General features: G+C 53.5%; 1 protein-coding gene across 1 annotated transcript; it reads left to right on the forward strand.

Moving 5' to 3' along the window:
- Positions 1-484: 484 nt before the first annotated feature.
- LOC149995462 (paired immunoglobulin-like receptor B) lies at positions 485-26711 on the forward strand. The gene is made up of 17 exons (XM_090259237.1): positions 485-521; positions 602-637; positions 801-1085; positions 1230-1535; positions 2853-2972; positions 3756-3808; positions 4590-4734; positions 16390-16533; positions 16717-17001; positions 17141-17436; positions 18715-18833; positions 22217-22263; positions 22895-23176; positions 23328-23639; positions 23858-24139; positions 24466-24738; positions 26575-26711. The coding sequence occupies exons 1-17, from the start codon at positions 488-490 to the stop codon at positions 26709-26711; spliced, it is 3156 nt and encodes a 1051-aa protein (XP_090115363.1). The 5' UTR covers positions 485-487.
- Positions 26712-26978: the final 267 nt, after the last annotated feature.

Consider the following 26978-nt stretch of genomic DNA (forward strand, 5'->3'; position numbering starts at 1 on the left):
AGGAGATCAGTCCCCTGGATCTCAGATGCAATTCTGGATCTGGCACAAACACCCGGCAGGTAGTAGGAGATCAGCGAGTGTCTGTCTATGGACAAGTCAAACACCAGAAGTATATTTTGTGTGTGGGAGGTGGAGAACATGAGTGGTCAATCCTTTCTGGAATCAGCCTGTTGAGGGTGGACTGAGGACCAGAGTCTGGATCCCGTCCTCTCTGAGCAGGAGCTCAGACCAGGCAGAGGGTCCTGGGAACAAGCACAGACCCCACAACTGGGCTGAGTGGCTCCAAGGGACCTGCCGGCCTCCTGAGCTCACGTCACGGAAAAACCCAGCGCCAGGCCCAGGGCGGGGCGTCCGCCCGCAGCGGGTCCACAGAGGTAGGAGCCCGGAAGTGCGGCAGCAGCCTCGGACTCACCACATCCTGTGCGTCTCTGTCCTTCAGGCCCAGGGTCTCGTCCCCCTGGGGAGCTGGAGCACTCACAGCGACGGCATGGTGTCCATCCTCCCTGCTCTTCTCTGCCTCGGTCAGTGTGGGGACGGGCAGGGGCCGCAGGAGGGCACAGGGCACTGATGGGGCCAACCTCTGACAGGGACTCTATTCCAGGGCTGAGCCTGGCCCAGAAAACCCGCGAGCTGAAGGGTGAGTCCTCCCCAGGGTCCCTGTCCCACCTTCTACTTCACCCCTGGGGCTCGGGAGGCAGCAAGTGGTCCTGGCATGAGGTGGTAATGAGGAGGGATGTGGGCTGAGTGGGGGAATGGGGGGTGGGGGAGCCCTTTCCAATGCAGCCTCTGGTTCCTTCCAGGGACCCTCCCCAAGCCCACCATCTGGGCTGAGCCACACTCTGTGATCCCCTGGGGAAGCGCTGTGACCATCTGGTGTCAGGGGACCGTGGAGGCTCAGGAGTACTATATGGACATGAGGGGAAGATCAGCGCCCTGGGACAGAGAGAAGCCACTGGAGCCCAGGGACAGGGTCAAGGTCTCCATCACACGCGTGACAGAGGGACATGCAGGGAGCTATCGCTGTTTCTACCTCAGCCCCGCTGGCTGGTCAGTGAGCAGTGACCCCCTGGAGCTGGTGGTGACAGGTGAGAGGACACTCAGGGGACCCAGACTCAGGCTCTGCCCTCAGGAAGGGGGTGCTCTCAGGGTGTCTCCCCCTCACAGCCCTGCCCTGGTGGACATGAGGGAGGTGTGAGCCCCATTTAACACACTGCCTCATTCTCTCCTAGGATTGCACAGCAGCAAACCCAGCCTCTCAGCCCTGCCCAGCCCTGTCGTGACCTCAGGAGGGAACGTGACCCTCCAGTGTGTCTCACGGCAGGGATTTGACAGGTACATTCTGACTGAGGAAGGAGAGGACAGGCTCTCCTGGACCCTGAACTCACAGCCACACCCCATTGGGCTCTTCCGGGCCCTGTTTTCCATGGGCCCCGTGACCCCCGGCCGCAGGTGGACGTTCAGATGCTACGGCTGTTACAGAAACATCCCCCAGGTGTGCTCACAGCCCAGTGACACCCTGGAGCTCCTGGTCTCAGGTGAGGGCCCCTGACCCCATCCTTCCTGAGCCGTCAGCTCGGGGTGGTGTCCCCAGGAGGCATCTGAGGTTGGAGGGGACTGAGGGGTCTAAGTGATGGTCGCACAGCAGAAATGTGCCCCTCAGAGACCCTCCCTGTCCTGCCTCCCCTCCCCCTCCCCTGGGATCAGAGGTGACAGGTGGGCAGGGAAGTGTCTTGGGCCCACAAAGCTGATGGAGGAAAGCGTCTGATGAGAGCTCCAGGGTTAGTCCCCGACCCTGTCCTGCTTCTGTCCCCCTTCCCAGGACCATATGGGGGCCCACGATCCCCACCCACAAGGACCATCCCCACAACCGGTGAGTCACTGAGACCTCTGCTCAGACGGAGCACAGAGCAGCCCTGGAAGTTCTGAGGGTCCATCAGGGGTCTCATGTCCCCCGGACACTCAGGGATGGGCTATGTCCCCAGGGTAGGGAGTCAGGCAGAGATGCCGGGAGCCACAGGCCCCCAGGGCTCTGAGGCTGCAGGTGACAGGAAAGGGGGGTCATGGCAGAGGGACATGTGGGGCCCAGGCTGGGGGAGGAGCCAGGGTCAGGAGGGGAGAAGGCAGCCCCCACCCCTCACCGACATCCTGAATTTCCAGGCGGCTCTGAGGATGGAGGACCCCCCACCACAGAGTCAGGTCAGCAGAGCGGTAAGTGAGGGTCTCTGTGGGGGACTGGGGGGCCCTGGTTCTTGTCCCAGCTCTTCTGCTCCCACGGCGGGGTCAGAGATCCCTTTTCTGCTCTGAGCGTCGGGTTCATGTCTGTTCATCCTGGTCACCCTCCTGCTCACGGACTGAAGTGGCATTAGGTGACATAAGGGGTCTCACAACCTCAGGAAGGCCGTGCTCCAGCCCAGCCTGACACCCCCAGGGGGTGTCAGAGCTGTGGGGGGGAGAAAACCCAGGAGAGACACAGGGTCCACCCCACGACCCTGCCCCTCCCGTGTCCCTGCTGTGCTGGGGGCAGGTAGTAAGGAAGGACCTTCAGCTCCATGTGAGACAGGACAGGCCCCCTGCTGATGAGGAGCCCAGAGCTCAGGGCTGGTGTCCACCTGGGGGGCAGCATGAGGAAAGCACAGGGACCCCACATCCTGGGTCCTGTACTTGCCCTGCCCATCCAGGCTGGGTGACCTGGGGCACGTGGGTAACCTCTCTGAGCCACAGGGCACTGGGGGTGGGGCCTGAGGTCTGTGAGCTCAGAGGAGACGAACAACAGACCCAGCATGTGCCTCGAACACAGTAGGTGCTCATTAAATGGCATCTTTGGCTCACAGATGACATCACTCCTGCCCAAGGTCTGCCACGGTACTGGATCGTCCTGATCGGGGTCTCAGTGGTCGTGCTGCTGCCCCTCTTCCTCCTCCTCTTCCTCTTCCTCCTACACAGGTGGCATCAGAACAAAGGCAGGACATCAAGTGAGTAGGGAACGGGGTGGCTGGGTCCACAGGAGAGAGGTGTGCAGAGCATCTGCCACAGGAAAGACAAGAAGATGGAGATGCTCAGCTGAGAAACAAATTTCTCCAGAATCTCAAATCAGAAAATCTAGAAAGAGCCCTGGCTGCTGTGACTCAGTGGATTGAATGCTGGCCTCCGTACCAAATAGTTACCAGTTCGGTTCCCAGTCACGTCACAGGCCTGGGTTGAGGCCAGGTGCACAGTTGGGGGCGTGTAAGAGGCAACCACACACGGATGTTTCTCTCCCTCTGTTTCCCCCTCCCTTCCCCTCTCTCTAAAAATAAATAAATAAAATCTGTTCTTTTAAAAAAGGAAAATCTAGAATGAAAACATTCAAGGTTAGCACAGACATACAAATAAATTTAAGTTAATTTTTCATTTTCAATCTCATGAAATTTGAAAAGCACCCATCAAGTCTGTTAAGGTTTTCTTCTTTCCTCTGGAATCACACGGGAGGGGTCTCTCCCCTCCCAGGGCTGAGACTCTCTGTCCTCCAGCCCAGCTACAAACACGCGGGAAGAGCCCCTCTGTGAGAGGAAGGGACGGCTGCCCTGGGGGAGGGTTCATGGGGAAGGGGACAGCCTGGGAGGTGTGGGATCAGTGGGGAGAGGGACTGAAATCCCCACTGCGTGACCTGGCACCTCCCCTCCCCCTGGGTTAGTGGCCCATCTGGGAGCAGGCCGGTCTGCAGCCCTGACATACCGGGGACCTGCCAGGAGACACACCCCATTCTGTCCCCACAGATGCCACCATGAAGGACCCACAGCCTGAGGAGGGCGTGCAGCTGGACCCTCAGGTGAGATCCTTGCTCCTGTCCAGGCCACCAAGGACCTTCCTGCCGCCCCCTTTACCCCAGTGGTCCCTTCCCTGTCCTCACCTCACCTGGTTCTCATTAGCGTCCACGCTGACCTCTCTTTCTGAGCACCTCCTGCTGTGACTCACTCCTCCCACTTTCCTGTGGTCTCCTGGCCCTCCTAGGTGGTCCCCTGGGCTGGCTTCTTGTCCTCTGTCTGACCTTGTGCAGCCCCAGGTCTCAGGAGGAGGCATGAATAAGTGAACACACACAGGTCCCAGGGTCCCGCTCACGCATTCATGCAGCAGCGGTGACAGGGTCACTGGTTACCAGCTGCATTTAGGTGCCACAGGGCAGCCCATTCCCCACACTCCTCGTGCTCACCTGTGGGTGGGAGAGATGCAGGCAAGCAAGCAGATGGCATCCTTGAGAGCCAGGGCTGTTAGTGAGAATAAAGCAAGGGCAGGGGACAGAGTGTGTGGTGGGGGCGGGGCCAGAACAGAGACAACAGCAGGTGCAAAGGCCCTGAGGCAGCACATGCTGCTTCAGCCGGATGGGCCGTGTGGCTGGAGCCGAGTGAGCAAGAGAGACAGTGCGTTAGGTTAAGAAACAGATCCATGGAAGTACCAGATGCCCAGGGCTCAGGAAGTCCCTGTAGACACCATCAGGACAGTGACCCATCTGATCTGCAGTGAACTTGTCACCTTGACGATACAGAGAGAATTGATGAAGGATTTCCACAGTGGCACCAAGGGGACGTGTTTCGGTCTCACTGTCTCTCCAGCAGATCAGGTCCAAGGACAACCCCCAGGATGTGACCTATGCCCAGGTGAACCATTTGAGCATCAGACGGGAGACAAGGGCACCCTGTTCCTCCCCGTCAGAGGAGCCCCCAGATGAGCCCAGCATGTACGCTGCTCTGGCTGTCCGCTAGCCCAGGATGGACCCAGACCCCACACTCCAGGGAGGGGGCGTGCACGTACCCCAGAGGGTACAGGAGCTGCCCCCAAGGACACTCAGCTAGTGACCCCAGCCAGCCTGGAGGCCTGACATGGGCCCCCAGCAGTTCCTGGGACCCTGCGGGGGTCCGCAGATTTCATAGTTAGTGATAACTAATATCCCCACATTTTGGGAATAAAGCAAGCAGACTTCTCAATGACCAATGTGTGAACCAAAACAGAAGTGAAGAGTTTAGAGTAAATGATTGTGTAAATATTACAAGTCAAACCTGTGAAGTGAGAACAGTAAAAACCAGGAGTGAATTATCAGAAAATAAAAAGCCTTTAAAAATCACCAGCCTGAGCTATTCTATCAAGGGTTTAGAAAAAGATCTCATCAAACTGTTAGAACCACAGACCACTGGTTAGAAAGCTGTGGCCTGTACACACAATGGAATGAAAATCTGCCGTATGAAATAATGCATCCTTCCATCTGTGACCACCTGGATGGACCTAGAGCGTATCAGGATGAGTGACATAATTCGGACAGAGAAAGATTTCACTTATATGTAGAATTTTTAACATCATGCAAACAAACAAAACAAAACAGACCCATAAACAGGAAGAATAAGTGATGGTGGCTGGAGGGGGTGCAGCAGAGGGGTGGATGGCAAGGGGAACATAGTCAGTAATGTGCAATAACTTTGCACAGGACGCTTGCTTACTGGACTTAGCGTGGGAAGCACATGGTAAGATCCACAAGTAGAAAATCAGTGCTGTACACCTGAAGCTTATATAATATTGCCTCCGGTTATATTTTAATAAAAGTATGCAATTAAAAAGAACTTGTATTCTCCAGGTCCATCCATGCTGTAACAACACAAAACATCTTGTTTCCTTTTTATGGCTGCGTAGTATTCCATTGAGAAGTACACCAGTCACAGAAAGACAAACACCACATGACTGTTTATATGTAGAATCTAATGGGCAAAATAAACTAACAAGCAAAGCAGAAAAGGATTCATGGGTACAGAAAACAGATTGACAGCTGTCAGGGGGAGGGGATTGGGGGCTGGGAGAAAACGGGAAAGAGATTCAGCAAAGATAAAACAATCCCAGTATGGCGACTACAAGAGGGGAAAGCATTTGGGGGAATAAATGGTGATGGAAGGAGACTTGGCTTGGGGTGGTGAACACAGAGTATAATTTACAGGTGATGTATTATAGAATTGTACCCCTGAAACTTATATAATTTTATTAACCAATGTCACCCCAATAAAGTCAATTTAAAAAGAAATAAACCCCAGAGTAAAAAGAAAAAGTAATTACAACAAAATGATAGTCTTTTTGTAACAAAATAACAATATGAAAATCTTTTTTATTTTTTTATTTTTATTTTTTCTTTGGTCTTTTTGTTTATTTTTTTTTCAAGTATATTTTATTGATTATATTGTTACAATAGTTCCAATTTTTTCCCCTTTGCTCCCCTCCGCCCAGCACCCCCCTTCCCCAACAATCCCCTCTCCAAGTCGATGCCCATGGGTCGTACATACAAGCTCTCCTTCCTCACCCTTTCATATATTCTTTTTCTTTTTAACAAATAATTAATTAATTAGTTAAATATTTTAACAATAAAAAATAACAATCCCTCCCTCTCAGACTTAAGACCCTTTACAATCTTATAAAGGACAATTGACGAAGGTCTCGAGCTCCTCTAGCTACTTCAGGCTGGACATGGTCGTCGTCCTACCTACCCGTTGGGCAAAAAATCCCTAATAAGAGTAGGGGTGTGGAGGGGAGGGTGACTTTCCCACAAGGGGAAGGATCGTGCAGACTCCAGGCTGGTTGGCTGTCTCTGGTCAACGGCATGCTTGGTTTAACAGGCTGGCATCCTCGTTGTATTCTGGGGGCAACAGGGTTAAAGGACATCATTCAATCCATAACCACTAGATGACAAAAGACAGGTATTAATTTTTCAATGTCCCACATTAGGGAAAATAAGGGCTTCTTTGGAGGAAGGTATTCCAGGTACATCTCACCTGTCCAAAACCCTTTTGCCCATTATACTTAGTTTGGACTGAGGGAAATAGTTTAGGTTTCCCCCCTTTCAGGCCTCTGGGCTCTTTCTGTCCAAGCCATTAGGATAGAAAAGAGAAACCAGTTTTAAAGTGAAGCCCACAGACCACCCCGTTCTTCACTAACTCAGCCACTTAGTTCAGCCAAACCATTGAGTCTCAGGAGGCAGCGATGCAGACAGGATTAAGTGAGGCCTATACATACAGACAATCACTCAGGTAATGAGATCGTAGGCTTTTGCCCTTTGAAAACAGAAAACCCATGTTAATTTACGTAACATAACCCACATACAAGTCTCTAAATCTGAAGGACTGTCTTATCGGAAAGACCTCCAGTTGCAAGGCATTTGACATTCTTCTTGCCTGTAAATTAAACATCTTTGATAATGCCACAGACATACTTTAACTTTCAAATGAAAACAAATTTTAAATGAAAAGAAACTTTAAAGATGGTTAGCTGCACTACTTTATAGTCTACCACTGGGCATTGTCATCTTCCTTGAATCTTGATTTTTCTCCCTAAGATTACCCTCCTTGTCATTAAAGGGACTGCATTAAGTCCATTTTTAATTTATCCTGTTCATTTGCATAAACACAACAAGAGCAGCAAATGATCGCTTATGATCTGTAGTTCTGCTTTGCTGGAACTTACGCAAGGAACATTTAGGGTGACCTTCAGTCTCCCCTTCAAGGCACAGAAGCAGATCCACATACCTGGCATTCAGCCTTGCCTGTAAACACCTGTCTTTTCCAGGTCCTCCTGGTTTTCCATTGTGCCTTAAGGTCCCTTCTAGCCATCTTTCAGGAAAACAACCTCATTCCTTCCCTGGAAAGATTGCTATGGACCGCTCATCCATCCAAGGTACCAGGCTTTCTATCTTGTGGACTTTTATTACCTTTGAAAGTCAGTCCCAGTTGCTCAGGGCTTTTTGGTAACAACCAAAGCCCAGGCATGTCTCCTTTAGGCATGACTTTCCATTCAAAGTCTTAGTTAAAAAAGAAAAAACAAAACCTCTATTAACAACTGGTCTTATTAGTTTTATGCAAAGGAAGTTAGGTCATTACTTACTTCTTTAGAATGCCAAATTCTGGAGGGATCAGATAGGGAGAAAAATATACAGTGTGAAGGAAAATCCTCATCCTTCTAATATTCACTGAACTTGCATTTCTATTCTTTATATTTTTATTTTTCCCCCCACTAAAAAATTTTCTGTTTGTTTGTTTTTCCATTACAGTTGTCTCACTTTTTTCCCCCTCTTGCTTCCCTGCACCTGCCCCCACTTCTCCCACATTCAGTCCCCACCCAGTTGTCCATGTCCGTGGGTCATTTATACATGTTCTTTGACTAGACCCTTCCTCTTCTTAGCCCTTCTCTCCCTCCCATCTCCCCCTTTGTTACTGTTAGTTTATTCCTCGTTTACATACCTCTGGTTCAATTTTGCTCATTTGTTTGTGTTGTTCATTAGTTTCTTGTAATAGGTGATAGCATAAGGTAATTTTCTTTTTTTGCCAGGCTTATTTCGCTAAGCATAATTCTCTCTAGTTCCAGTCATGTTGTTGCAAATGGTAGAAGTTCCTTCTTTCTTTCAGTACTTATTCATTGTCATTTTCCCCCTTTGTACTCGTGTTCCTCTCTGTCTCTCTCTGTTTCTTCATCTTCTTAAAGCAGACCCCTTAGCATTTCTTGCAATACTGGTTTGGTGGAGATGTATTCTTTTAACCTTCTTTTGTCTTGGAAACTCCTTATTTCACCTTCCATTTTGAATGAGAGCCTTGCTGGGTAGAGTATTCTTGGTTGTAGGCCTTTGTTTTTCATTACTTGGAATATATTTTGCCATTCCCTTCTGGCTTGTAGTGTTTCTGCTGAGAAATCTGAGGATAGCCTTATTGGAGCTCCCTTGTATGTAATTAGTTGTTTCTCTCTTGCTGCTTTTAGGATTCTCTCTTTGTCTTTGAATGTTGGCATTTTAATTATGATGTGTCTTGAAGTGGGCCTGTTGGGGTTCATCTTCATTGGGACCCTCTGTGCTTCCTGGACTTGCATGGTTCTTTCTCTCTTAATGTTAGGGAAGTTTTCTGTCATTAGTTTTTCAAAGAGGTTTTCTATTCCTTGCTTTTCTTCTTCTCTTTCTGGAATTCCTATGATACGGATATTATTACGTTTCATGTTGTCCTGCAGCTGTCTTAGAGCCTCTTCAGTCTTGTTCAGCCTTTTTTCATTTTGTTGCACTGTCTGAGTTTTTGTCTACGTTGTCCTCCAGCTCGCTGATCCGATCTTCTGCTTCCTCTAGCCTGTTTTTAATTCCTTCTACTGTGTTCTTCAATTCAGAGATCGTATTCTTCATTTCCTCCTGGCTCTTATTGATAGCTTCCATGTCCTTTTTGATGCTGGTATAATTCTCAGTAAGTTCTTTATAGTTCTTCTGGAGTTCACTGTAGTTTTTCTGGAGTTCTTTGTAGTTTCCGCTGAGCTCATTGAGCTTCTCCATAATCGTCGTCGGCAGCCGTCCATCTCGAGAGACGATGGCGTAGCTTCCTGAGTGTCTATCTGCACCGCCGAGAATGGCTGTGCAGTCCGACTCCGGAGTGACAATCCCTGCCACACTTGGTACAGGTGAAGGCAGATGGCTGTTGTTGCTGCTGTTGACGCTGCTTCCGCCTCGATCTTTTCTGGGTTGCCTCCTCGTTGCGCGCAGCCTCTGCGCGTGACGTACCTTGCCTGACCGCGAGCCTCCAGGCTAGGCGGTCGTCTGCTCGAACTTCCCATGTGTTGAGATTGATGGAGCATTGTGTCATGTCCTTTTTGCAGATGTCTTTGAACCGCAGTTTCGGGCGCCCTGTCATCCTCTGGCCTTCTGCTAGCTCGCCGTAGAGGAGGTCTTTGGGAATACGGCCTGCATCCATTCTTTTGACATGGCCGAGCCACCTGAGGCGTCTCTCACTAAGAACTGCACACAAACTGCTCATGTTGGCTCGCTTCAGCACCTCGGTGTTGGGGACCTTATCCTGCCAGGCGACATGCAGGACGCGTCGCAGGCACCTCATGTGGAAGCTGTTGAGTTTCCTTTCGTGCCTTGCGTAGGTGGTCAACGTCTCGCTGCCATAGAGGAGAGTGCTGAGTACGCAGGCTTGGTAGATGCGCAGTCTGGTTTTCTCAGTGAGGCTGGAATTGTTCCATGCTCGCCGGTTCAGTTTGGCCATAACTGTGGCTGCCCTGGCGATTCTCCGGTTGACCTCCAAGTCAACTGACAGTGAGCTCGAGATGGTGGACCCAAGGTAAGTCAAGTCGTTGACAACTCCAGGGTGTATCCGTCGATGGTGATGCATGGGGGAGTCCCCGTGCCTTGAGCCATAACGTTCGTCTTCGTCAGGCTGATGGCTAGTCCGAACTCCTTGCATGCGTGGGAAACGCAAGTGACTAGCTGCTGGAGTCCCTCTTCGGAGTGTGATGTCAAGGCTGCGTCATCGGTGAAGAGCATCTCACGGATGAGCACCTCTTTGACTTTGGTCTTGGCTCGTAGACGGGCCAGGTTGTAGAGCTTGCCATAGGATCTGGTGTGAATGAAGACACCCTCGCTGCAGTCCTTAAAGGCGTATTGGAGGAGCATGGAGAAGATTCTGAATGGCGTAGGCGTGAGGACGCAGCCCTGCTTTACTCCGCTGCTGACTGGGAAGGCCTCAGAGGTTGCGCCGTTGTAGGACACCGTGCTGTGCATGTTGTCGTGAAAGGACATGACCACAGCAAGCAGATGTGGTGGACAGCCAATCTTCCGTAGCAAGCTGAAGAGTCCGCTTCGACTGACCAGATCAAACGCCTTCGTGAGGTCGATAAAGGCGAGGTAGAGGGTTTATGCTGCTCGTGACACTTCTCCTGCAGCTGGCCTAGGGAGAAGATCATGTCCACTGTTGATCGGCCAGCTCTGAAGCCACACTGGGACTCTGGGTAGACGCGGGAAGCAAGGGTCTGCAGGCGGGCAAGAGCGACCCGGGCGAATACTTTGCCGACGACGCTGAGAAGAGAGATGCCCTGGTAGTTGTTGCAGTCGCTGCGGTCTCCTTTGTTCTTGTACATGGTGATAATGTTGGCGTCTCTCATATCCTGGGGGATGTAACCCTCCTTCCAGCAGAGACAGAGTAGATGGTGGAGCGGCTGTAGCAGGACTGGTTTCCTGCTCTTTAGGATTTCTGGAGGGATTCCGTCGCTTCCTGGTGCTTTCCCGCAAGCGAGGCGGTCGATGGCTTTGCTGAGCTCTGCCGCAGTAGGTGGGGTGTCTAGCTCCTCCATGACTGGTAGGTCTGGGATGGCGTTAAGAGCAGTGTCTGTTACAGTGTTCCTCGTTGCGTACAGCTCGAGGTAGTTCTCGGTCCACCGCCGCATTTACTGTTCCTGATCAGTGATGACCTCACCTGTCTTGGACTTAAGGGGGGCGATCTTGGAGGGGATTGGGCCTGTTGCCTTCTTGATACCCTCATACATTCCTCGTGCGTTGCCTATATCGGTGGCTTCCTGGATGCTTCTGCACAGATTTAGCCAATAGGTGTTGGCACAGTGGCGGGCGGTCTACTGGACTTTGTTCCTGGCAGCCCGTAGAGCTTGAAGTGTACTGGGAGTGGGCGTGGCCTTGTAAGCCAGTAGGGCCTTCCCCTTAGCCTCGATCACGGGTTCCATTTCTTCCCAGTGAGCCTCATACCAGTCAGCGTTCTTCCGCTCTTTCTTCCCGTAAGCAATAATGGCGGAGTTGTATATGGCGTCGCGGAGATGTGGCCAATTGGATTCGATAATGTCGTCTGCCACCACTCCCTCGCCGAGTGCATCTTCCATCCTGTTGATCAATTGCTGGGTCTTAACTGGGTTGCTGACACAACTGGTGTTGATGCGTGGGCGACCGTTCATCTTGGAGTGGTGCAACCTCTTCGGCATTATGCGCACCTTGCTTACCATGAGGGCATGGTCCGTGTCGCAGTCTGCACTGTGGTAGCTGCGGGTGAGGAGGGTGCTGCCAATATCCGTTCTTCTGGTGATGACGAGGTCAAGCTGGTGCCAGTGGCGGGAGCGGGGGTGCCTCCATGACACCTGGTGGATCTCTTTGCACTTGAAGAATGTGTTTGTCACGCACAGGACATGGTGACACAAAAGCTCAAGCAGTCGCTTACCATTCTCATTGATCTTTCCTCTCCCAAAGTTTCAAGGCAGGTGGGCCAGGCCATGTGGTCGGCTCCTACTCTTGCGTTGAAGTCTCCAAGGAGATAAAGAGCGTTACTTCTGGGGATCTTGGATAACGCTTCGTCCAGTGCATGGTAGAACTGTTCTTTCTCTTCGGTGGTGGCGCAGAGGGTTGGGGCGTACGCGCTAAGAATGCTGACTGGGCCGAAAGTTGTTGACAATCGGAGGGTAAGTAATCTCTCTGTGCCTCCTGTGGGTGGCTCTATGGAGTTAACAAGCATGTTCTTCACAGCGAACCCAACACCGTGCTGTCTTGGTTGGTCCGGAGACTTCCCTTGCCAGTAGAAGGTGTAGTTGGTTTCTCTGATAGTTCCATTGTCGGCCAACCGGGTCTCCTGTAGAGCCGCAACGTCGATGTTTAGTCGTGCCAGTTCCCTGTCGATGACGGCGGTTTTCCTGGCACCATTGATCCACGGAAGGTCTGCAGTAAGTCCGGGACACATGGTCCTGATGTTCCAGCTAGCGAGGCGAAGAGCTGGAGGCTTCTTTCTTGTTGTTTGCTTGGAATTGCCTGGTGCGAGTGTTTTGTGGCCCATTTTTCGAGAGACGCCTCTCTGATCCCCACGCACCCAGTGGCGAGACGGCACCTAATGGGGGTGGGGGCTGCCCAGCTTGAGGCAGGCGGTAGCTGTCCAGTGAGGTGCGATGACCTCTCCCACCGTCAGAGGAGACCCCTGGGGCTCGTTTCCTTCGCCAATCGGATGAGCTTATAACCGGTATCTGTCTCCTCCCGTGTTGAGTCGACATCTTGCGATGACGCTGGAGTGTCCTCTCCAGTGAAACTGAAGCTACAGAGCCTGGGCAGGGTGATATGGAGGGTCTGCTGTTGCCCATGCAGCAGATCCCCCCTCTCTTCGCAGCTGAAGGGTCCAAGGGAAAGACGGAGTCAATACAGCTTGGCTTCAGGTGCGCCGCAGGAGTTGCCGGTGTTGACTACAACGTCAAACCGCCTTAGGGACTCCGGCTCCGGATTTTCTGTCGGGGTTTACTCCCTTAGCCTTTCCCCTGAAGAGGTATGCCGCAAGGCAGCGGAGGTTTTTTGGAGTCAGAGTTTTCCTTCTCTGATGTGCCCTGACTGGAAGACCGAACCAGCGACACTTAGCTCGCAGGCCGACGCTCAATCCACTGAGCCAAACCAGCCAGGGGTATGAGAATAGGTAAAAAGAAAAAAAGAGGCAAAATAGAAAAGAGAAGAAGACAAAAAAGAACTGAAAGAAAAACAGAAAAATGAATTAAAAAGACTTTTGAATCCGCTAAAAGGTCTCTCCAGAGCGCTTATCACAAATCTGCGGGCGCCAACTCCACATCTTTCCAAAAACACACTTTCCGGTTAGGGTGAGTCCACACATCAACACAGTCAACAGGTTATTACATCTCCCCACTTTCCCGGTCTGTGTGTCGCGCTAGGTCCCTCAGCACTTCTTCTGGGAAGGAGCAAAGCCCATCTTCATTTCTTCTGGGGGAAGCGGGGGACAGGTTAATTTGCATGCGCCTCATTTGCATACGTCCGTCCGCGCGGGCGGTCCAGCCGAGGCCAAGTCCGCATAAGGAAGGAACGGACAGTGTAGGCCGCCGGGTGCCCCGAAGGAACTGGGCCGCAGGGAGGGGCCTTTGGGGGAGACGGGCGCCGCTGGGGGTGCCCGAGTCAGAGCGACGGCAGCCGATGGCGGCGGCGGGGCTGACGGCCGACCAGCCTGTAGCGACGGCGTGTTCTGGATGCTCGGAGAGCGCGGGGGCCTGACCGCTCGCCTTCGCCTTCTCGGGAGCGGGCGGCCGCGACAGCAGGGCCCGGGCACCCCCCGCCCCCCGGCTCCCGGGACCGACGCTGCTCCCGTCGCATTGGGCGAGTGCAGAGTTCTTCACTCACAGTTAGACCATGACTTTATGCCCCTGCCTTTAGTTTCTAGGGTTTGCTTTTGTCTGAAGGTCAGCGTCTGTCAATTTCTCCCACTCGCCGTGAACGTGAGGACTCACCGTTCGTTCCCACACCCACGCTCCCGGGCTCTGCGCGTTCCCTCTGCTTCTCTGCAAAACCGTAGCCGGGGCCCCTAGGGCCGCAGCAGACGCCGTGCTCCCCGTTTGCCCCTGCAACCCCCACCCCGTGGGCCTCCCTCCGTCTGGTCCCCCTGTGTCGTCATGTCCTACTCCAGGCCCCGCGTAGTGCGTCCCGCGGAGCTCCCTCCGCGTTCCCTTCCCACTGTCGTTGCACCTGCAGCCCTATCGTCCCCATGCTGCACCAAATATTGGCAGCGTGTTAAATCAGATTGTCATTTATTCTGTTACCTCTAAAGTAGGTGCCTAATTGTTTACAAAATTCTGTCTTCTTCTATATAATAACCTTTAATTTTTTTAAAGAATTAAATTTCCTTCTTTATTTTTCCTGCATATTGGAACACGCTTGTGTTAAAATGAGTTTCATATACTCCTAGTGTTTTCTCAGAAATCTCAGTCCCATTAATGACTCTGTAGACAGCCTTTCACACCACCAGGTGTCGTTTGGAGGGTTTCTTCTTGATGTCCATTCCTGTTGGAAATGAACTTCCCACACGTCCAGTTGTCCATAGAGATTTTTCTGTCCTGATATTCAGACCTGAAAGGGCTAACGTACCCCACCCCGCGGTGTGCGCTCCCCAAACTTAGCATCTGACCATGTTGTGCCTGGAAAAGATGACTCCAGCCCTGGCTGGTGTGGCTCAGTGGATTGAGTGCTGGCCGGTGAATCAAAGGGTCGCAGGTTTGATTCCCAGTCAGGGCACATGCCTGGGTTTCAGGCTGGGTCCCCAGTTGGGGGTGGTGGTGGTGAGCTCAGCCACACACTGATATTTCTCTCCTTCTCTTTCTCCCTCTCTTCCCTTCTCTCTGAAAATTAATAAATAAAATATTTTTAAGAAAGAAAAGATGGGTCCAGTGTGAGCATCACACTCACACCTGCACAGACGCCCATGTCAGATGAGACTGGATTGACTCAGTTTCAGACACACAGGGGACGTGGCTCAGTGCTGACCATGGGCCATCAGTGGACAGAGATATCCCAACACCCACCCCCAAAGCTGGGGAGGGGGAAACACTTCTTCCAACTGCCTTCTTGCCCCAAGTCCCCTCCCTGCGTGGGAGTACCCGGCAGAATCTTTTCTGACCACAGAGTGGAACCACCCATCAGATGACCCTTTGCTCATGTCAGGCATTGGCGGCCACTCAGCTTTGGCCTGTTTTATTTGTGGTAGGTGCCTGTGATACTGGGAACTTTTACTTCTCCTTTTCTGCATTGAGCCTGGTGTGTATTTCAGAAATTAGGAGCACATGGGGGCTCTTGAGGGGGCCTGTCTATGGTCCACCTTGACTGTAGAGTCAGGTACCGTGATCCTCTCATTTCTCAGCCCACACATCTTCATCGGATCTGTAAATCAGCAAGGACGGGTCCCTCCATGTCCCAGACACAGATAACCACAGCTGCTCTGATGAGTGGGGGTTCATGACTACACGTTGCAGGTGGGGAAACTGAGGCCCAGAGACCAAATATTACTGCTCAATAACACAAGGGCAATGGATGGTGGAGGAGCATTTAACTAAGAATGAGCTTTGTCACCCAAATGAGTGCATTAACCCACTCATTGTCCTCAAGGGGTGAAGACCAGAGGGCAGAACGCAGGTTGTGGGGACAGCTCTGCCCAGGGAACGGGCTCAGAGGAGCAGGAGTGAGTCAGGCTGGTTTCCTGGAAGGAGTGGGTGGACGCTGTTGCCAAAAAAAAGGAGAAGTTCAGGAGGGGCTGTGGTAGAAAGAGAAGCCACACTCTGGGGTCAGGGGAAGGGACGCGTATCCTTCCCCTCCTTCCCTCTATGTGCCCTTGGTGCTCATGGTCACGGTTACACTGGACCTGCCTGCACAGCGAGAGGGGGACGTGTCTCTGTGGTCTGAGCTCTGCAGGCACAGGGACCACGTCTTCCTGAAGCACCTGCAGGGCCTGGGTGGCCGTTGTCCACGGGGAGGACACACAGGCAGGTACTTATGGACAGCTGAGGGGTGGGCACATGGGGGAGGCTCTGACCTGGAAGGACATGCCCTGAGTCGATTCACCTGCAAGGCGCATCTCAGGAGGCTCGAGAGCTGTTACCTGCTTCACTATGGGAATGAGGGCCGGGCTCCTGGGGAGACCCTGTTCCCCTTCCTGAGAGGCTGCCAACGAGACACCCCGTGACAGGGAGGGCCAGCCTCCCAGTGACCACACCCTGTTCGTCTGTCTACCCTGAGGACACCGGGGCCTCTTCCTTCTGCACAGCGGAGTCCACAGAGGAGAGACAGCATGGCCCCCACCCTCACGGCCCTGCTCTGCCTGGGTGAGACGTGAGGAGGGGGAGGCGGAGCCCTGCTCTGCCAGGACCCAGGACTCGGGGCTCACGGGGAGGAGGGTCCCTCTCAGGATTCAGGGCAGGTCTCTCACAGCGCCTCTCTTCCAGGGCTGAGCATGGGCCTGCGGACCCCAGTGCAGGCAGGTGAGTCGCCCCAGGGTCCCAGGTCCCTCTCCTAACTGGGATAAGAAGCCACATTCTGGGAGGTTGGGGGTGGAGAACTGCAGGTCTGGGCTGACGGATGAAGAACGTCTGAGATGTTCGGGGCTGACAGCTGGGCACTGGGGTTGGGAAATGACTTGTGACCCAGCCCCTGGTTCCTTCCAGGGATCCCCCCCAAATCCTCCATCTGGGCTGAGCCAGGCCCTGTGATCCCCTGGGGGAGTCCTGTGACCATCTGGTGTCAGGGGACCCTGGAGGCTGAGGAGTACCGTGTGGACAAAGAGGGAAGCCCAGTTCCCTGGGACAGAAACAAACCACTGGAGCCCAGGGACAAGGCCAAGTTCTCCATCACATACATGATACAGGACACTGCAGGGAGCTATCGCTGTTACTACCTCAGCCCCGCTGGCTGGTCAGAGCCCAGTGACCCCCTGGAGCTGGTGGTGACAGGTGAGTGGACACTCAGCAGTCCCAGCCTCAGGCTCTGCCCTCAGGAAGGGGGTGTTCTCAGGGTGTCTCCCCTTCACAGCCCTGGGGGACATGAGGGAGGTGTGATCCCCATTTAACTCGCTGCCTCCTTCTCTCCTAGGATTGTACAGCAAACCCAGCCTCTCAGCCCTGCCCAGCCCTGTCGTGACCTCAGGAGGGAACGTTACCCTCCAGTGTCACTCATGGAGGGGATTTGACAGGTTCATTCTGACCGAGGAAGGAGAGGACAGGATCCCCTGGACCCGGGACTCACAGCGACACCCCAGTGGGCAGGTGCAGGCCCTGTTCCCCGTGGGCCCCGTGACCCCCGGCCGCAGGTGGACGTTCAGATGCTACGGCTGTTACGGTAACACCCCCCAAGTGTGGTCACTGCCCAGTGACACCCTGGAGCTCCTGGTCTCAGGTGAGGACGACTCATCCTGACCCCTGAGTGACTTAGTGGGGAGGCAGGTCTCAGGGGCAGCCCTGGTGGTCGGTCAGGGGAGGAGGTGCCAGGGTTCTGGGCCCAGAGGCCCTGGGAGTGAGAAGCAGTGAGAGCGGGAGGCTCAGGGAGGGCGACGGGTCCTCACGGGGCTGCTCAAGCCCCTCCTCCCCGTTCAGAAATCAGCTCAACGGTCACGTTCAAGGAAGACCTTCACTCCTGACACTGCCCAGAGCAGACCTGCCTCCTTGCACCTGATATAGTCTCCTTCCCTCAGTGCGCATGTGTGTATGTGTGTGTGTGTGTGTGTGTGTGAATCTGACCAGCATATTTCATCCTGTGTGGATTCACATGTTTGCTACTAATCTGCTCAGCCACAGAAAACCAGAAATGCTGTCATAATGATGTACTGACTCAGCACTAACTTTTGCAAATAATACGAATAGATCTGTGTGTGCTTGTATGTGAAAGAGTGTATATGTGCACATATGTGTGCATACATGTAAATTACATACAAGCATAATAAACTCGCACACATATCCTATGGTAGGCAGTCCTGACTAGGGGAAGAATTATTACCGATGGATTAAATAATTATGAAACACCAGGTGAATGGAATGAACTTGTTAAAAAGGGGTCAGGCCCAGACCCTCAATCCAATGGGCTCCTGACATAGGAATCCAAGACCACCATCCCCTCATTCCAATACCTGCAGCCTCAGCTATAGAATAAGTGGGTACTCTCCTCCCAAAGCAATTAAATGACATGGTCCTGGGTCCCTGACTGAAACCAGAATAGAGGAGAGATGCATTGAATAGGAGAGAAAACTGTTTTGAATGTGGGGAACCACCAAAATAGGTTCCACCGGGACAGAGAAATGGGGATCTGCATTCGCGTGAGTGACGAGGATTGCAGAGGGCACCTTCCTCCGCAGAGAAATGTGTCACTAAGGACAACACAGAGCCTATTTTGCGAGAAGCGGGTATTAGATCTGAGAACGCAGGGACAGGCTGGGTCAGGTCCTACCTTTTGTCATTCTCAGGAGCAGCCGGCACCATCAGCCCATCACAGAACAGCCCAGGTACCAGGAGTGGGGATCAGGGGAACTCCTCAGTGACGGGGCTGGGGCAGAGGGTCATGTCCTGTTAGAGGGAGGCAGGTGTTATGGGAGGACAACCATGATTCGGGGGTTACTTCTGTCTTTCTTATTTCTGTGACCTCTTTACCCACAATCCCTAGCCTCCCACGCCCAGGACTACACGGTGGAGAACCTCATCCGCATGGGCGTGGCTGGTCTGGTCCTGCTGGCCCTCGGGGTGCTGCTGCTTCAGGTACGAGACAGCGAGAGGCGGGCCCACGCTGCAGCCAGGACGTGAGCACGGAGGGGACGGGCACCGATCAGAGTGGGGGAGCGTGGAGCCCATCTGATCACCTGGGATATGGTGGAGGACAGTCTGGGCCGCAGCTGGGGAAGCTGCTGCTGAGGTCGTCCAGGGGAGCAGATGTGGCCAGCAAGGTTTGGGGGCAGGAAACGCAATTCATGTTCCTGGTGAGTCGCCTCCTCCATCCCACTGTGGGGCTGTCCCTCGTGGTCATCGCGGACTCCCGTTGACTGCCCTTCTGTTCTCACCCCTGTGGCCTGAGAGTCACTGACATGGCTGGTTTGGATTCACATCTACACCCCTTCATGTCAGATCCCATTCATATTAACAAATGTGGTGTCTTCAATACTCAGAAAGTTTTTTTAAATGTAAAGAACAAAGTATTGGCACCTGCCATATTGTGGGTGAACATCATACTTATGCAGCTTAATAAAAAGCTAAACATAAAAGATCGCATTTCTGTGGTTTTATATGAAATGTCCAGGAGAAGGGAGCCTATTGGGGCAGAAATCAGGTGTTTTCTCAGGGGCTGACATGCAGGAGATATGGGAGCCGGATGATTTGGTGTTTTCCTTTGGGGCATGAAAACCTCTGAAACTAGAAAGACGTGATGGTGCAGCATCATAATTTACTAAACTCCAGGGAATTCTATGCTTTAAACGGTTTAATTCTATGTTTTGTGAATTTTACTTCATCAAAAACAAATGCTAGTCAACCTCATGGTTCCCTGTGGGTCCCTTTTACCTTAGAAGTTGCACCCGGTCCCCGTGCCGGTTCATGGGAGGCGGGAGCCCCCCAGGTCTGAGATGCCCTCAGGGCCCAGTGCTCAGGGCTCAGTCCCTGGTGGGAGCCCCCCCTCACTCTGGGGTGTGGGGGTGCAAATTCCAGGGTGAGCAGCGCATTTCTGTTATTTCAGTCTGTGCTCACCTGTCACTCAACCAAGGACAACCCGCAGTTCTGAGGCCCTTTCAGGCTGGCGGTTGAAGTGGGGGAGGCCTGCATCTCCCAAGCAGCGCTTCCTGCACAAGTCCCTCATGCGTGCGTCATGCCCCAGAAATGACACCAGATGCAGCGTCCTCATGTCTCAGGTGCTGCTGCTCCTCACGACAACCATGAGAGCTGAGCTTTCAACGTCTCTGCGATGAGGAAGATAGAGAGGAAGTTACTGGTCAACACAGGCGATCAGTCGGTGCTTCTCCACGTTGTAATCACAGCCTGTGAACTGTCCGCACCTGGTGTCTCTGCCCAGTGCGTGGGGGTGGAATCAGTGTCACGTGAGGAGTCCCTCACGCACAGAGAAGGGCACTGAGGAGCAGATGGGCCTCAGCGGTCGGGACGGGAGAGACGGAGAAGGTCTCTTGCTCACAGACACGCGGGAGTCAGAGAGAGGAAGTGTGAGGCTCCTCAGCCTCTTCCTACTCCCTGCAGTCCTCAGTCCTGAGACAGTCCCATTGACCCCTGCACGAAACCAGGACAGAGAGGGGATGGGCCCTCCACCTTTACACCCCTCATGCCATCCAAGGGACATGCCCACAGCTCTGACCACAGGCCTTCTTTCTGGGACCAGTTCACCACCACCATCCCCTCAGATGAAGACCCAGGACCTCCTGTAAGTGTGACCCCCCTCACCCTCCTCGCTGACCTGCTGTGGACCCTCCCAACCAGAGGAGTGTTTTTCTCTCGGGGACCTGAGCTCACCTGTCTCGGCTCCTCCCCTGCACGGATCCTTCCCACAGGGTGCCCTCGCTGCAGCCACACCCAGTCACTCTGCCTGACGGTGCCTGTTGCTGACGAGCGGGCTGAGCCCAACTCTCCACCCCAAGCAGAACCCCCTCCTCCCTGTAGAGGATGGCTTTCTGTGCTATTGGGAACTGTAGCCCCACTGTGTGCTATGCCTTGCAAAAGGCCTGTAAGTCTCAACTGGAAAACTGGGAAAGCTGGAGGCAGGCATGGCCCAATAGTTGCACCAAGGGTTCCCGTGAGAAGTCAGGCTTGAAGGACATACAAGACTCTGTGAAGCTTGCCTTGCTCTGTGTATCTCCTCCTTAACATAAACAGAATGTCCAAAATCACAGGCAGAAAAAAATGTATGAAAATCTACACCTGGTCATTCTCTAGCACGAGACTCCAGCTCACCTTGACCTAAAGCTGTCACTGTGCCCCTTCCATTGTTATCTGTAATCCCTCGAAGTTAATAGTAACCAAAGCCTTTGGGGTTAATTGGTGACTTGTGTATCCTGACTGTATATCCTTCTCAATAAAAGGCACAAGGAAAAGGAGTTCAGGCTTTTCTCCTCTAGAGAGAACTGCCACCTCTGTTCCTCCCAGACAGAAATCAGTGTCCGGGTCAACTCAGTTCTCCGCACCAACGATCCTGAAGCCTCTGCAGGACAGAGAGTTTCCACCAAGCCAGGGCGCGTCCCCATACCTGCCAGCAAACCAGACCCATCCCAGTGACCACCCCCCCTCCCCAGACCCTCACACCTGGGTTGTGACCACACGGTCCTTGTCATGGCGCCCCTGAGCCAACCTGCTCAGAGCAGAGGCCTCGGCACACGTCCCAGACCAGATAATGACAAAGATACCTCCCGGCAGCCTCTCACTCAGCATCAAATGTACTTCTGTTGTGGGGTTTGTGTTTGGCTTTCATGAGAAATTGTCATAAACTGCTGAGCGGACTGAGCAGCTCATTCCATAGGGGTGAGAACAAGTTGGAACTCCATCACAGCTTATCACCCACACCCCACTTCTGAGGTCTATTCCCCACAGAGAGTAATCTTCTCAAAGCAACAATCTGCTCACACACCCCAGTAATGAACAGGCTTCCAATACCTTGAAGACAAAGCCCAGGAGCACCTGCTGGGAGCAGAGGCCCATGTGACAGGGCACAGCACTCGCTGGTGACTACATGTCTGTAGAAGAATCACCCCCTTCTTCAGCACCCTGTGCTGACCCCCAGGGTGTCCCGGTCCGTCCCTCACCAGCAGGTCCCCACACTCCATGACTAAGGTGCCAGGTGCCCTCTGATTTTTTCTGTCCTGTTTTTCTCCTTCTCCACGAATTACCAACGACACCCACATCACCCACTGCCTACATGTTTGTGCTGCCTGGTGTCACAGATCAGCACTGAGAGTGTCCGGGGGTAGAGGTCACCTCCCCCAGTGAAGTTCATGCAGGACAGGCAACTGCTCAGGAAACATCCATTGGTTGCGGGGATGGAGAAAGGTGGGAAGTAGATTTGTATTTAGAGTCTGGGGAAAGGGAAGTGAAATTTCCAAGGTTATGTGGGTTCTAGAAAAGGAAAAGCCGGAGCTACAACAGAAGTAGAGATGCACCAGAGTCCTGCCCTGTGTCCTCTCCCCTCCTGTTCCAGGACAGGTGTCACGCTCTGGATTTGCGTTTCCCATGAGGCAGAGGCAGGTGTGTGGTGGGGTCTGCTGAGACTCATTCTGGTCTGAAAGTTCCTAGAGCCTGCTGTCTCCTCCACCAGATTGTGGCAGAGAAGGAAACTGTGATTTGTCCCACAAGCCAGGACCTCATCACTCCAGTGTGTCTGTCTGTCCTACTGGGCTCTGTGGACCTCATATGCCATCTTGACACCGGGAACCCTGGGAGACAGAGCCATGACCCCGACCCTCATTGCCCTTCTCTGCCTCGGTGAGTTTGGGGGGAAACAGAAGCTTCCCAAAGAGGACCCAGGACCGAGGAGGCTGAGTGGGGACAGAAGTCCTGAGAGGATGGATAGGTGTGCTCACCCAGGTCTGACCCCAGTGCTCAGGGGCCCAGAGCAGTTCTGGAGCCCCTGTTTTGGGTGGGGGGGAATCTCACTTCCACTCTCTTCCAGGGCTGTGTTGGGGCCCATGGGACCAGGTCTACGCCGGTGAGTTTTCCCCCAGACCTCCTGCTTCAGCCCCAAATCACCACTGGGCATCTGGGGGCACACAGTGGGTCTCTGCTGATGGTCACCAGTGTGGGAGCGACCTTGGACAGACAGCTGGGGAAACTGGGGGAACAAGGACACCCCTGACACTTCATGTCTCTTCCTTTCCAGGAGTCCTCCCCAAACCCGCCATCTGGGCTGACCCAGGCCCCGTGGTCAGCAGGGGGAGCCCTGTGGCCATCTGGTGTCAGGGGCCTCTGTGGGCAAATGGCTACGCTCTGTATATAGGGAAGAGCTCTGAGCCCTGGCTGATGAGGACGGCACAGGATCCCAGGAAGTCTGGGTTCCTCATTCAGTCCGTGAGCGCACACCACGCAGGACTATACCACTGTGCCTACAGTATAGGGAACACAGTGTCTGAGCGGAGTGACCCACTGCTCCTGGTGGTGACAGGTGAGGGGGAACCCGGGTCCACTCCCCACTACGGGCTCCTCCTCAGAGGCTGAAGGGAACAGTGTGGCTTTAGGGGCCTCACTCCTCACAGCCCACACCTGGGGAAGGTGGGTTGACGGTCCCTTTACCTCCTGTCCTCCTGCTCCCTCAGGAGTGGATGAGGCCGCCTCCCTCTCAGCCCAGCCCAGACCTATGGTGGCCGCAGGAGGGAACGTGTCCCTCGTGTGCAGATCACGGAACATCATGGGCACCATGTATCTGCTGAAGGAGGGAGGGGCTGACCCGCCCCGAAGCATGGAACCGGAACTGAGGTTCTCTGCTGGGAGGTGGTGGACCCAGGCCACCTTCCCTGTGGGCCCCGTGAGCTCCTCCCATGGGGGGACCTACAGATGCTATGGGTCTCCGAGCTCCTACCCCAACCTGTGGTCACACCCCAGTGACCCTCTGCACATGGAGGTCACAGGTGAGGTGGCCCACACTTGTCTTCTGTTCTTTCCTGTACCCAAGTAACTGATCTGAACATTGTGCCTAGTAGAGCCCTGGGGGTCGTGGGGTCAGGGACACTTGTGTGTTGGGGACAGACCACAGGGGGAGGCTCAGGGAGGGACCAGGAGAACTCTCCCTGCGGCCCCGTAGGTGGTGGGTGCGTGCTCCCTGGGTGCTGACGACCCCCCTCCCCAGGCGTGTACAGGGCGCCCTCCCTCTCGGCCCAGCCGGGCGCACTGCTGCTGCGAGGAGACAGCCTGACCCTCCAGTGTCGCTCAGAGCCCGGCTGTGACAGGTTCGCTCTGACCAAGGACGCGGGGCCCCCAGCCCCCCAGCGTCTCAGTGGGCAGCCCAGCCCCGACTTCCCCCTGGGCCGGGTGAACCGCACCCACGGGGGCCGGTACAGGTGCTACTGCGGCCTCAGCCTCTCCCACGCGTGGTCGGCCCCCAGCGTCCCCCTGGACATCCTGATCGCAGGTGAGGACCCTGCACGGCCCTGTCCTGTCTGCTGAGGGCTCAGCCCAGGGTGACCGTGGTCATGTGGGGTGCAGGTGAGGGACCTGGAGCAGAGGCTGGGAGGGGCTGAGATATAGGGAGAGGAGTAAGGAAGGAGGAGTGTGGGTCATGGGGATGAAGGAGACCCTCCCAGAGGGACATAGAGGAGCTGTGAGGCGCCCCGGCCGTGTCCCTGGGGAATGACATGGTCCCTCAGCTCAGGACCAGGGGTAGAGGATGCGGGGGGGGGCTCTATGGACATCACACCCCTCCTCCCCCTTAGGACTACACAAAACCCTCCCACTCAGCCCAGCTAGGGCCCTCAGTGCCCGTGGGAGCAAACGTGACCCTGCGGTGTGGATCCGAGGTCGGGTCTGACACCTTCCACCTGCACAGGGAGGGGTCCCTGGGTCCTCCCCGGCAGCTTCGTCTGCAGGACACGGCCGCCCCCTCTCAGGCCAACTTTGTCATCTTTCCAGTGACCTCGGGCCACAATGGCACCTACAGGTGCTACAGCTCCCGCAGCACCTCCCCCTACCTGCTGTCACAGCCCAGTGAACCCCTGGAGCTCACGGTCTCAGGTGAGGGACTCCTACCCTGTCCACTGAGGGAGCAGACTCTGTCCCAGGAGAGCTCTGGGCTGGGATGGGGAGAAAGGAGAAACAGTGAAGTCACCAATAGGGGGAATCTCACCCCATAAAGAGACAGAGAAGATAAGGTGTCCCCCCCTCTCTAGGCCTCTCCCCGTCTGAGGATCCAGGAGGTACTGGGTGTTTGCATGGAACAGACTGAAGAGGGTGGAGGACCAGCATTTGGGGAAAGTAAGTGGGACTATAAGGGACATGAAGAGGCAGGCACAGTCCCACTTTCTCCTCTGGTACGTGATTCATGCAATATTTTGGGTCTACAGACCCTCACCCACATGAGCAAACTGTATGTCTATGGGGTAGCGGAGTGCTCCTAGCCAAGCAGACACACAGACTCCACCTGTCTTGGGCTAGTTTCTGAGTTTATGCTTCAACACATCACATATTTACAGAAGGGTTTGTTTCTAATATCCCGGGGATTACGGTGAAGACTTAAGGATGGGACCGCATGTCTCAAGTAGCGCTGAGGTCACTGGGTCCTGTCTGGTCAGTGTGAGAGGAGATGCATGAAGGGGAAGATGCCCAGCTCGGGTGGGGAGCAAAGAGTGGGCGCCAGACCTGCCTCTGTCCGTGGTGCTGATTCCAGGGTCCGGCGTCATCCTGGCACCTGTGCACTGAGGCCCACAGGGGAAGACAGAGTAAAGGGGGCCTCCGTTGTCTGGGTCAGGGTGACTGAGGATCCACTGGGAGTCTAGGCTGAAGTGCAGTTGGCTCAGCCTCCTTGAAACGTTCCCAGTGACAGAATCCTTCCGTATCTGGGATGTGGTCCTCTCACCTTTCACAGCAGAAGCCTATACGGCCCAGATTTGAAAAAGCTAAATCAGTTGAGAGCTTTGGTGCCAGTGAATGCTCATGGGAGAAAGAACATGAGTCCACTCTGAGCATGTCCTGTCTCCACCGGGGACCAATGTCATTACGTGGGCGTGGAGAGATGGCAGGACTTCTGCTCTATTTCCATGAGCACCAGGTTGTCAGCTGAATCAGGTCATTTTCCAAAACACCTCTCATAGGAAATCATGTCAGTGCCCTCCCCCTCTCAGAGGTCCTTATATTTCCTGGAATTTTATTTGTCACATTATGAGAGCCTATCTTGTATATACCGAGGCCTGTAACTCCATGCAGGTCTTCATCTAAATATTTTATTTTATCATTTTGCTAATTTCTTATCAATCTTCCTATTAGATTACAAAATGAATGAATACTTATGGGTTATGTTAATGCATGATCCAAAAACTCTGTGTTGTACATATGATATCATTTATTTTTGAAAGAATGGTCACATGGAAATTATATTCCCAAGTCACAGATAAAAGATATTAGCTGAGACAGAGCAATGAGCAGGTAGACCAAGCCCTTCACTCTCTCATGCCATGACTTTCAAGACAAATTACATTCCTGCATGTTCACCTTTGTTTTCTAATAAAATTCAAAGTAAGACACCCGAAATGCTCACCTTGGGGACAAAGTCTGGCAATTTTGGTGTTAGAGGCCCATTCAGGATCAGAAAAGAGAGGACTTGAGCATCCCCCCATCCCCTCATTCACATCCTATCTGTTTTCTTTTCCTCTGGAGCAGCTGATGCTCTGGGATGATCACAAAACAATTCATATGCCAAGACTGGAGCTTAGGAGAAAATCTCAGTTATGGGACTATGCTCAGGGTGTCAAACTCTGTCAATGAAATGCAGGTACCCTGGTGGTTATTCAGGGGGACTTGGGTGATTTGAGTCTGCCCTGACCTCTATGACCTCTTTACCCCCATTTTTTTTAGCCTCTCTCCTCCAAGACTACACAGTGCAGAATCTCATCTGCATGGGCATTGCTGGCTTGTTCCTGGTGGCCCTCGGGGTGCTGCTGTTTCAGGCTCGAGACAGCGAGAGGAGGGCCCACAATGCAGTGAGAATGTGAACAGAGAAGGCAACAAGTCCACCATTCAATGAGGTAAATTCTTGAAAATAAATCTTGTTGAGCAGGAAGTTCTGAGAAATAGCTGGAGCACAATGTGAGGGAACTGACTGTTCAGAATGTCAAGAGCAGTACAAGTTGCTGACATGATGAAATACGTCTCAAGTGTTGCCTGTAGAGACTCTGGTGCTATTAAACTGCAGACATGTCTGTCCCACCATTACTGATTTTCTTAAAACAATTCCCTTCACTTGTCACTTCAATGCCATG

The sequence above is a fragment of the Furipterus horrens genome, unplaced genomic scaffold, assembly GCF_987537825.1.
Source record: "Furipterus horrens unplaced genomic scaffold, mFurHor1.1.pri manual_scaffold_13, whole genome shotgun sequence".
In the NCBI taxonomy this organism is placed as follows: domain Eukaryota; kingdom Metazoa; phylum Chordata; class Mammalia; order Chiroptera; family Furipteridae; genus Furipterus; species Furipterus horrens.

What these genes read in the sequence shown, in the direction of transcription:
- LOC149995462 (XM_090259237.1), top strand. Translation starts at nt 488, where the DNA reads ATGGTGTCCATCCTCCCTGCTCTTCTCTGCCTCG. An exon ending in CCTGGAGCTGGTGGTGACAG is followed by an intron (nt 1,086 to 1,229) that starts GTGAGAGGACAC and finishes ATTCTCTCCTAG; the next exon opens with GATTGCACAGCAGCAAACCC. An exon ending in TCTGCACATGGAGGTCACAG is followed by an intron (nt 23,640 to 23,857) that starts GTGAGGTGGCCC and finishes CCCCCTCCCCAG; the next exon opens with GCGTGTACAGGGCGCCCTCC.